This window comes from Pseudonaja textilis, chromosome Z (assembly GCF_049901715.1).
Source record: "Pseudonaja textilis isolate UNSWEBS1 chromosome Z, rPseTex1.2, whole genome shotgun sequence".
Taxonomy (NCBI): Eukaryota; Metazoa; Chordata; class Lepidosauria; order Squamata; family Elapidae; genus Pseudonaja; species Pseudonaja textilis.
In genome coordinates, this window is record NC_142008.1 from 60,294,136 (window position 1) to 60,305,673 (window position 11,538).

The window sequence follows — 11,538 nt, forward strand, 5'->3', positions numbered from 1 at the left end:
TAGGTTTGGAAAGATTCTGGGAAATAGAAGATGAGGAAGGACTGAATAATCACGATTACTGGAATATCCTTGGATAACCTATGAGCTTTTGCTGGGGACAGTGCATTTGATAAACCTTTATTTATGCAGCCAATTGGAATGAAACCAAACTTCATGGCTCCTAACTGGCCTGATTTTATATGTCTGATGTCACATTTAACTTAGGGGTCCTTGGTGCTCTCTGAACTTGATTGTTTTCCTGCAGATGTTACATTACCTGAAATAGAATATAAAATCAGAGGAAACCCCACTCCCTCCAAGCACTGACATCATCAGTGCTAGTAGCGAGAGAGGTTTCCTCTCATGTTATATACTAGTGACTTGTCCTATCAGTGCTAGTGGAAGTGGTCTGTTGGTTGTTCTTTGGTTGGGTTGTTTACTGTTTGCCAATTCCTTGATTGGGGTACTGTTTGCTGCTTGATTGCTGGTCTAATGTTAATACTATGTTAATTTCTGCTCATTTGTTGATTACTGGTCAGGAGGTGTTCTGATCTTTTTCCCCCCTCTGGTTTTTCCCCCCACTTTTTGGCTTATTGTCTTTTTTGAATACTATATAGATGTTGTTTATGTCTATATTCCTAGTTCATTTGTCAGGGTGCCTTTTAGGAATTCTCTAGCGCAGGGGTGTCAAACTCAATTTTTCCATGGGCCAGATCAGCATTCTATTTGTCTTCTGTGGGCCAGTGGCAGGGGTAGGAGTCGATGAGTGCATGTGCATGCAGGAGTCAGCGGGTGCATTCTCACACAGGAGTCAGCACATAGCCACCATCCTGGCTGCCTTCTGTGTACACACACACCAGCCAGGATGGCATAAGCTAGCCTGTGCACGTGTGCAGTCACCGACTCCTGATAGAATGGGCCAGGCGCTTTCTGGAGGGCCAGCTGCGGAGCCCCAGTTGCCGGACACCCCCCCCCATGCACATATACCTGCAAGGCCCTACAACCTCAGGGTTGCCCAGTGACTGCCTCCTCCGTGCCAGCTCTTTACCTGGGTGGCTGACTCTCCAGCTGCTGCCCCACGATCCTTGCGCTCCCCAGCCTGCTCCACGCCTGGCAGAGGTGGTAGCCCCTTGCTTGAGAGAGCAAGGTGGGACATGCTGTGGTCATCGGGGAGCCCAGAGGCTCTGGCTGAAGCAGCGTCCGCTGCCGGGCACAGGCTATGGACCGCAAGAATTGTGGGGCAAAGGCCAGAGAATGGAACTTTTGGCTAGCCACCCAGATGCAGGGCTGGTGCGGTGGGGGTGGTGAGGAGGTGGCGGTCGCCAGGTAGCCATGATGCTGCGGCTGGAGTGGCTTCCTGCAGAGCAGGCTGGGGTGGGCAAGAATCGCAGGGTAGTGGCCGGAGGGGAATGGGCGGCTGATGACAGTGGTGGCTGCATCCCCTGATCCATGAGGTGGTGGCAGCAGCCAAAAGGTGAGATATGGACGAGGCAATGCTGGCCCATCACCTCCTGTGTACCCACACTCCCGTGATGGGGTGGGCTGGGCCTGTGTGTGCCAGCTGCCTCCTGCACATCCATGCGCCCACTGGGATAGCATAGGCCAGGCCAAACTGATGTGAAGTGAAGCATTTTGGTTTGATTTCACTTGGTTTAGGATGGTCACAGCTTTCCTGTGGAAAGTATGATTAAATCTGGCCATGTGTTGTAAAATTAAGGAGCTTTCATCACATCTTCTGGTTAATAGTTAGTGTTCATGGGTGTGCTCTGTTAGTGTTCTGCCTGTTTGTACTATGTAGTGATGTTGCAATCCTTACCTTGTATGCTGTAGATGTCTCTTTTCTTCTTGAGCTGCTGGATCTATTGGTTTACTTAGGGTATTTTGGAGGGCTTTAGTTGATTTTTATACTATGCTGATGCCATGTGGTTGTAATAGTCTGGTGGTAGTTTCTGAGATTTTTTTTTTTTTTTATGTATAGCAGTATTATCCTTTTCACAGTATGTTGGTTATGCTGTACTGGATTGAACCAAAAGACTTCTCTACCCTGCTGAAGACCTTCAATTCCCCTTGAAGGCAGATCTTTTCATCAGACTCCAGAGATGAGTGTCCCTTCTGCAGGCAGTAAGAACTCACAACCTTCCCCACCAGCTTTGCCATTGAGAAACTAGCTAAGATTGTGAATGGTGATCACATGTTCACAGAGCAATTGGCAACCAGTCATAAATACAAACAGGTTACCAGGAAAATCACAATCTGGAAGACACAGTGCAATGTTATGTTGTCGTCAGAAGTGCCCTTACACTCAGGGCTGAAAAGTACCCATAATTGTAATTTTAGTGTTCAACAAGTAGTCATAAGTCAACAATAGCTGTATTCTATATATAAATCTATCACTGTACCTTCTCCATTATTATAAATTTGTAATGTACAGCCCTAGTTAAATAAATATTGAGGAAAAGATAAAACTTGTTTTTTATAGAAAAAGTGTAAAAAAAACTTACCAGTTCCTACATAGGTTCTGAAACGTCCTAATAGTCTTTCACCAAAGGCACCTAGGAGTTCTAATCCAAGTAGTGATACCTATGGAAACATATTTAAAGAATTAAAAAGATACTGTGATAATCACCCAATTATTTAAGGCAACTATATAGGTTTGAGAATGAGAATCTGTTAATACTGCTAGTCTTGTACAGGTAGTCTTCAACTTACAACTATAATTGAGCCCAAAATTGCTAAGCAAGACAGTGGTTAAATGAGTTTTGCCCCATCGTATGACCTTTCTTACCACATTTGATAAATGAATCATTGTAGTTGTTAAGCTAGTAACATAGTTAAGTGAATCTGTGGCTTCCCCCATTGACTTTTCTTGTCAGAAAATTGTGATTACACATCCCAGGACACTGCAATCGTCATTGTACAATGTGTGTCAATTGGCGAGAGCCCAAAGTTTAATCATGTGACTGTGAAAATGCTGCAACGGTATCAATCACTTTTTTCAGTGCCATAACTTTGAACAATTACTAAACAAATGACTGTAAGTTGAGGACTATTAGTACTCCATGCTTAAAAACAAATGTTTTTAAGGAAACATTTGGCACCACTTTGAATCTAGTTTCACACAGAGAAATTAATTAAATTATAACAACATGCTGGAATAGGTCTGGATCAAAGTCAACTCAGTAGTGTTTCATTAATCACTTTTTCATTTTTTTTTATTTCCAACTGCAACAAGTTTTGATATTCAGGTTTAAAAAAATACTTTTATAAATTAATATTTTATATTTGAACATTATGTTTAATCAGGATTTGGCAAATATTGTACACTCACTGCCTTCGTTAGATTATTGTCCTTAATCTATCATATGGAATCTTAAATGTTAACAAGGTCACAAAATATATGTGCATGCATTCTTTTGGTAGAGTGATAGCTTAGAATTCTAAACTTGTAAATAAAATTCAAATGTTAGCATTTAATAGGGCAACCAGTATTATTAATAGCTTTTCCTCAAAAATAATAATTTTATTTTTTGTTTTACATTTTGTTATCATTAATATTTATTACTGTAATTTATTACTGTAATCAGGTTGGCATTCAAAACATAGTATTTTTCCTGGGAATACGACTCATTAGAATATCGATTTGCTTTGAAGGAAGACAGGGAATTTATTTAGATTGCAGCTAGGAAGACAATATTTTCATTACATTGAAGACATATACAGGTAGTACAGGTAATTCATAAAAGCTGTAAAATATTAAGAATGCTTATTCCCAATTTTGTACAATATTCATCAGTTTAACTGCAAAAAGTAACATCATATAAAAATTCTACATCTTTTGGTTTTATATTTTGCTTTTTATATCCCTTTGCTTTACTATATGGTTACATATAATCCAAGTATCCACTATTCTTATTTTCTAATTCTCTCTCCTCTCCTTTTAATTCCTTCTGGGCTCTAAACGTGTGTGTGTGTGTGTGTGTGTGTGTGTGTGTGTGTGTGTGTGTGTGTACATACACTATTCCTAAGAAATATAACAGGTATTTTAGAAAATATTACATACACATATACTATACAAGGAACTAGCAGCAAATGTACATATATATTAAAAGTGTACAAGTTTGGAGCCCAGAAAGAATTCATAGGAAAGGAGAGGGAATTAGAAAATGAGTATTTTTCTATAAAAAAAACTAAACATGACTAATCTGAAAAAGACATAAAGAGAATCTAATATCAGAAACAAATTAACTGTCACAAGATCAAGGAATATCAGGATTTGATAGAAGTCTTTAAATTCAGTAGTTTAAGAAAAGTGGTAATTTTAACTGCAGTTCTAATAGATAGCAAACATTAAAAGCCAGTTTTGTTGTGATAAAAAAATCAGAACTGGATGATGGAAAATTAAAATAACACACATTAGAAATAAACAGAAATGGTACTTTGAAAATTAATTAAAATGATCATAAAAAGATGAATAAAAATGATCATTATAAAAGAATAGTGGGAAAAATTGTGAAGAATCAATTAACTTAATTTGAATGCATAAAATTAATAAGTGAGGAATAGAGTGAAAGCTAAGTGCTAGGTTGAATCCCCCCTTTCATATGGGCCAGAGGGCATTAATAACATGAAGGCAAAATTCAATCACAATATTAGACAATTAACATCTATTCTAGAAATGAAATATTCTGAAGTGAAGTTTTCCATCCAGAACTATCCTTACTAATTGTCTAGTTATGGTATCTCCAAACATAACTCTCAATACAACTATCTTTCTCTGCTTCTAAGTGCAGAGCTTCTGGAAAAATTACATTTGCAGGCAATACAACTGGGATATTCTCTTTAAGCTGGTAATTATCATTAAACTAATAATTATATTTCCATGTCAAAAACACCAAAGTAGTTCCATGATAAAAGGATCAGCCAGTGACATTACCACTATCCAGGAGATGCTCTGTTGTGGACTCTTTTGTATTTTAAGTTGTCCACTGAAATGATACCCATCTATCTAGTTGCATTTGCCCATTTTCAAATTGCTGGATTGGCAGGAGCGAGTGACCCAGCATCCTAAACATGTGAGCCACTGTGTTCTCACAGCTAGTAATTTAAAACTGTTAAAATGAATAATAGCTCCTATAAAAGCCAAATTAAAACATGGATTAGCCTAATATCTCTAAATAGCCCTAAGAAATTTAACATTTAGGACCTGCTAAGAATTAGATAAGGGTCAACTGTATTAAAAGGGGCATTGAACGTTTGCTTGTGGCTATATAGATTCTAGGCTGATCCCTCCCACCCACAGGTTCTGCCACTCCACTATGTCATATACCAATCTGTCTTTAGAGCTAAATGATTGTTTATTTCACATTAAGGCTACATAATTTTACACATATTTACCTATAAGTCAACAGTTTTAAATATTCACAATGAATTTGAAACTGAAATGGTAATATCATCCATAATGTCACTACCCAAATGACACAAATCATGTTATTTGCATCTCTTTATGTTATGTTTATGTTATCTACATAATGGTAACATTATGTAAACACAAGAATTTCATTATTGTAATTAAAGTTTGCTGCATTGCTGTCTGCTAAATTAATATTTTACAGTTTGACTTTCAAAAACCCAATTAACAGTAATAAAATACAGAACTAGGAAATAGTTATTTCAAATAAAGTATTTTAAATATTAAAATAGATTGAGAATGTCTTTTTCATTTATGTATTTACAACACCAACTAGGTTACCATTACATTTATTTACAAAATGTCTAATAACGTTCAAAATTTGAATCAATTTTTCACTATGTGATATATATGATATACATGTAATTTAATCTCTGGAGTATTCTTGGAATCAACAGAAACCTGAACTGTACAGCAATACTGCCACCAAATGACAAAAATGTAAACAAAAAGACAGCACTCAATACTACTGAACTGGATATTCTATTACTAGCAATACAATAATATGCTGGAGCTTTCTATGATAAATCTCAGGGCTCTTTTTTAAATGTGTCCAACTCCATACTTTCATTCTGGCAATCAAGAAAAATCTACTTTAAAAATCTGAGGTATGAGTCATTTTGAATTTTCTACAACACAAAATGGTATCTAATATTATTTAAAATATTTTCGTTATTTGTTTTAATGGGAATATATTAAAGCTATTAAAGTGACTTCTTTAAGAAATGAAAAATCTTGAGTTCCGGTTTGTCAGGCTTTGGCGGTGGCAGGAATTCGCGATTGTGCGCGATTCCTGCTGCGCTCACTGCTGGAGTGCCTTCGATCCAGCTGGATTTGGAGACTATAGTTATCCCATAGAGATAACTGAAGATAGGGGAGATCCGGGCAGGGGTCTGGGGGCATCACAACCCCCTTCCCCAGCCAGCTTAACTCCCTTTTCCAAAGGTGGTGGAGCGGCGGTCAGCAATGGCCACCACAAAGAACCTTTCAGCCGGACAAGTTTGTGCAGGAGGAAGTTGAGAAAGTGAAAGGTTTTGGCTGAACCGGGACAGCAAGCAACATCTGAATACCCTGGATATTTAGCTCTTTAAAGGATACATTGTTTCCCAAGAAGATCGTAAAAAGCTGCGGATGAAAGTGGAAAGGGAAAGTTTTCTTCTTCCACTCTCCTTCCCTACGGAGATAGTAGATGGAAATCAGAAATACCCACTTTGGCAACGGAAGGTAACTAATTCTGAAAATTAAAGCCAAGGGGACATTAAAGATTTCTGAACATTGATATTCAAAAATCAAAATCTTTTTGCTATAAGTGGGAAGGGAGAGGTAAATGATTTATACTAAGATTTTGCTGGAGGAGACTTCTTGGAGTTTATAAGATCAGAGACTAAACTGCAATAAAACTTCTAAAAAATCATTTTGGAATTGTGTAATTGAACTCTACCCCAGGAAGAGAAAGTATTAAAAGAAGAAAGTGCTAAATGAAACAGTTTGCGTTGATTTTGATTGCTGGATGACTCTGGGACTTTTGCAAATTATCTTTTGAAAGACTGAAAACATTTGGAGTGTTTTAAAAAAAAATCTCACAATGGCATTATCTGTGGAAGAATTGAAAATGGAATTTAAAAAGCTAAAAGAAGAGGAACAAGAAGGCAAGGGCTCTTCTAGATCTGTTTTTCACTTTTTAGAAATGGCGATTTCTACTTATCAGGAAATACAACAACAAGAAAGCTGGGATGAAGAAGAAGAAGCCATCTTTAATGGACAAATAACTTTAGTTGAGGAAGAAAAGGGAAAAAGGGGAAAGAAAATGGAAAATTCAAGATTTAAAAAAACAATAAAGAAAGGGAAAAATAAGGTGAAAAATTGATATAATGTCAGAAAGCAACAGAAGAGAGGAATACAACAGAGAGGGGAGACTAAGAGGGTGGAGATTGAGAGATGAATCTAAAAGGCTAGATTCGACAAGAAAGGAGGGGAAAAAGGGAAGAGGAGTTATAAAGGCTTAAAACAAGATGTTAAAAACAGGTTTTTTTAGAGACAAAGGGTAAAATATAATTTAAAAAGAGATTCTGCAAAAGTACATAAGACTGTATTGTATTTGTATCTGAAATAGAGTTAGAAAATTGGAATATTTTAGGTGTTAATAGAATATTGTAGGGAATGTGTAAAATGTCTAAGATTTAATAATAGAGTTAATTAATTAATTTGTTATGGAACATTGTTTTTACTATACTATAAGCTTATGTTTTTTATTTTAAAATGTTACGTAGAATGTACTAAGCAGAATCAGAATGGAAATTATGTATTATTTTAAGTGTTAAATTTGGGGAAAAGATAGAAAGGCGTCATACTTCAACCAGTGATTACAGGAAAAAATTTGTATTAAAGAGAAAAGATAGATAACTGAAAAAGAACGGACAAAAGATACAAGTATAATGATTTAAAATGAGATGAAGTAAATAAAATAGAATTAAGAGAGTGAAAAGAGGGGAGAAGACATTATAGAAAATATAGAATGTTAAATAAGATATGAAATACCGTATTTCCCCATGTATAAGCACCCCCTTTGTATAAGCCACCCCCAATTTTTGGACTGTGAAGTTTTGAAAAAAATATTTTATTAGAGAAACAAGTTATGAAGAAAGAAAATTTACAAAGAAACAAAATTCGACGTCTAGATCTACAACTTCGGTCATGACGCCGAAAGCGGTGCGGGCGACGCTAGCAATCTACACATCGGAACGAGAGTAGGAACGAAGCATTCAGGCCGATGCCTAGCGTATGCATTTCTATCGCGTACTCGCACTCGTAATCGTATCATCACGTACAATTTTTACAAAAAAGTATAGCATACTGCTGGAAAACCAGTTTATTCCTACTTTATTATTTTATGCATTTTTCACGTATAAAAAGTGTACCTGCTTTGTATATGCCACCCCCCTACTTTTTGGGCTTGAAAATTTTGGAAAAAAGGGGTGGCTTATACATGGGGAAATACGGTAGTATATAAGGTGAGCATGAATTTGATTTATGTCTGTACAAAAAGTTGTAACCCGGGGATATGCCGCTTTCTAAAAAGAAGTTTTTTGTTTTCATGTTACGTGTTTTGTTTGTTTATTGAGAATTAAGAATGTTGGATGAAAACATATGAAATTGTAAATAAGACAGATGAAAGTATAAGTTTAATGAATTAAAATTGAATAAAGGGAAAAATAGTGAGAATTTGGAAAAAGAGTAATAAGATATGAAGCTGAATACACAAGATGCACATTAAATTGTGTTTGTATGGAAATGTGATAATTTGGAACTATGCTGTACTTAAACAAGATGTTTTATTTGTTTGGTTAAAACTTAAAAAAAAAAGAAATGAAAAATCTTTATTAAACAAATATCTGACTCCTAAACACTATATCCCCAAGTAACTACATTGTACTTAGCTTGTTTCTGGTTTAATGGATTGCAAATTCTACCAACTTTGAGTAGGGTCTTAAGTACAGTATATACAAAGATAATAATTCTAACATGACAACATGCAGTTTTTATAGCCAGTCCATAATGAAAATGAATGTAATATAAGTAATCCTCAAGTTATTACTTAGCAGCCATCAGAAGTTATTACAGATTTACCTGAGGCTACTTATCACCTGGATTGAAATTCTGATACTTGAAGCCCCTCATAGTCATGTGATCAAATTGGTAAATGGACTACATTTACAGCTATTTGCAGCTTGTATGACCTGTAAACCAACTGTATATTAATGGTTCTCTTAATGATTGCTGGAAAAAAGGTCATAAAATCAGAATAACCATCATGGCTTATTGGACAGGCTCCAATACTGTACAGTCATACATTGACTGTATGACCTATTTATATATTAGGATTATTTTACCTGTTATATTTATTCTTGTCTATTGAATGTACACATTTGAGTGTGTTAGTGAGTTAAACAAAACTGAATTTTTACAAAGTAAAAGGATAAAACTGAACAATCTGAACAATTAGCTTCACCGACAACGCTTAGTGAAAGAGCAACACTACAGTACCTAACAAGAATCAGAAATACATCTCTATCAGGCACAATTATTACCTTATAATTACTAGAGTTAACCCATCCTGTTAATTCATTGATTACTTTATCAAGGTGCTGCTGATCCTGCTCTAGATCAGTAGAAATGCTGGGATCATTCAAATAATCCAGAAATTCCTGGCCAATTTGAAACCTGCGGCCCGCATCTTTTTGTTGTACTTGTTCACAGAAATAATCCATTTTCCCATGCTCCATTGTATATTAGACCCAAACTTTCTTGGTCTTGGTAATTCTGTTTCTAATGTATGATGGAAGGGATCACAATTTCTCAATAAATTGTAATAAAACAGATTAAGGAAAGTTTTCTGCCCATCAGTAATAGGGTGGAGGAATGTCGTTTTCCTTTCTTCACCAGTCTTTGAGGAACAAACATTAAGTTATCAGGAGCCGAAGCACACAAATTCCGTAAAAAGTATCCAGGGATTGTAATACAAGCTCTGGGGGAAGAAAATACTCTACAACCTTCAATGCCACGACCCTTTAATACAGTTCCTCATGTTGTGGTGACCTCCAATCATAAAATTATGGCTCGGTTCCTAAGACCATCAAAAATATGCGACCCACAGGTTGAGAACCACTGCTCTACAACTAGAAAAAGTTTAGTTGGAGGTGTAAGCGAGGGTGACGATTATCTTCTCGGCTCTTGCTTTTACAGAAACCCTTCAACGAGGATCTACAGCAGGAACGGTGGAGACAGCAGCGCTCCCTCACGGCGGGCCAAATACGCCGCAGATAGAGCCTGTGCCTCCTCGACTTCAAGCGCCGCAGGCCACCTCACCACTTCTCACCGCAGTAAGCAATAGCAACCGAGGCTGAGTCCAAATAATACCAAGAACGAAATCAAAGCGCTGTTTTGTTGGTTCTCCTCCACACTCCGTCCCCTGGAAGTTGCGTCCAATTCCAACCACCGTTAACCATCCACACGCCAGAGACGCCACTCACCCGACGGAAAACCCGCCTTCTATCTTCTCTTTTAGGCGCGTGCGCACTTCCACGCAGCCCCACTCGCTCAGCCAAACTCAATTTACCAGCGTCGCTTCTTTTGAACAACTCGAAGGACAAAGAGCCTCTAGCGCTTTTCCTGCGCTTGCGCGAAATCCCCTTTTCTAAATCATCTTTTCGTTCTCACGCCTGAAAGACCATCTTTGTGACGCACTTCCGGCAAGGCTGCGCATGAACGAGTTGCGCGCGCATATGCCGTCGCTGTTATGCTCTTTCTTCGGAAGCTGGCCTTCTATTATTGGCGTCTCGCCATTTAGGGAAGGCAAGATCTATTTAGTAGCCTATTATTGTGCTGGTATGTTTCTTTGTGAAGATGAAGTAAGAACAACAGAACAACGCATTAAAAGAATAGAGCTACAAAATTAAAAAATATTTAAATTAATTCCTATATCAGAGAAAAATAGTTTTCCTTCCGGTGGGACAGTATACTGAGGCACTCATTGTGGGATTACTTTGGCACTCGGAGTTTGTGGCAGTGACTAGAGGTGGGGGGAGAGGAAATACCGAGAAGGAGTTGCGGAACCTTATGTACAGTATTGTTTTAACCAAGTACAAGTCACTGTTTTTTCTCAATTTGGAAATGTACTGAATACACAGAAGGGCTCAGAATTTATGCACTATATTAAACAAATCAGTAACATTTAATTATATATACATTTACTTTATCTCTTAGTGTCCATAGTCTGAAAAGATGACCTGGCAATTTGCAGCATCAAAATATTCATAAGAAAAAATACAACTGATGAATACTAACAAAGACATCAACCTGTTCCTTGACACCCGCCCAAGCTGGTGCCAACAAGGATGGTGAGGTTCTTGCTCCTGGAGAGCTTATCACCTTTTAGATCCTTTTAGAACCTCCACCTTTGCCAGAAGTTGTGCGCTGAAGCTCCCGTGAGCAACCAAGATCCCTTGGGAGCCCGAGATTCCCCCATAGCCAACCCCAGTGAAGCAGCCTTGGCAAGCTCCTTCCCCAGCAGCCATAGCCTTCCATCCCCGAGC

The 11,538-nt window shown here is 37.5% G+C and overlaps 1 protein-coding gene across 31 annotated transcripts in view; it reads right to left on the minus strand.

The window, feature by feature from the left end:
• CLASP2 (cytoplasmic linker associated protein 2) overlaps nucleotides 1-10,697 on the minus strand; it is a 289,137-nt gene extending 278,440 nt beyond the window's left edge. For 16 of the 31 annotated variants that reach the window (XM_087915706.1, XM_087915702.1, XM_087915701.1 and 13 more), the window contains exons 1-2: nucleotides 9,535-10,667; nucleotides 2,481-2,559 (exon numbers count right to left, since the gene is read on the minus strand). In XM_087915706.1, coding sequence (XP_087771832.1) covers nucleotides 2,481-2,559; nucleotides 9,535-9,729 — 274 coding nt within the window. In that variant the 5' untranslated portion in view covers nucleotides 9,730-10,667. Of the gene's footprint in view, nucleotides 1-2,480; nucleotides 2,560-9,534 lie in introns of all 31 variants that reach the window. The other 15 variants (XM_087915696.1, XM_087915693.1, XM_087915692.1 and 12 more) reach the window with 5 other exon arrangements.
• Between the last annotated feature and the right edge of the window lie 841 nt (nucleotides 10,698-11,538).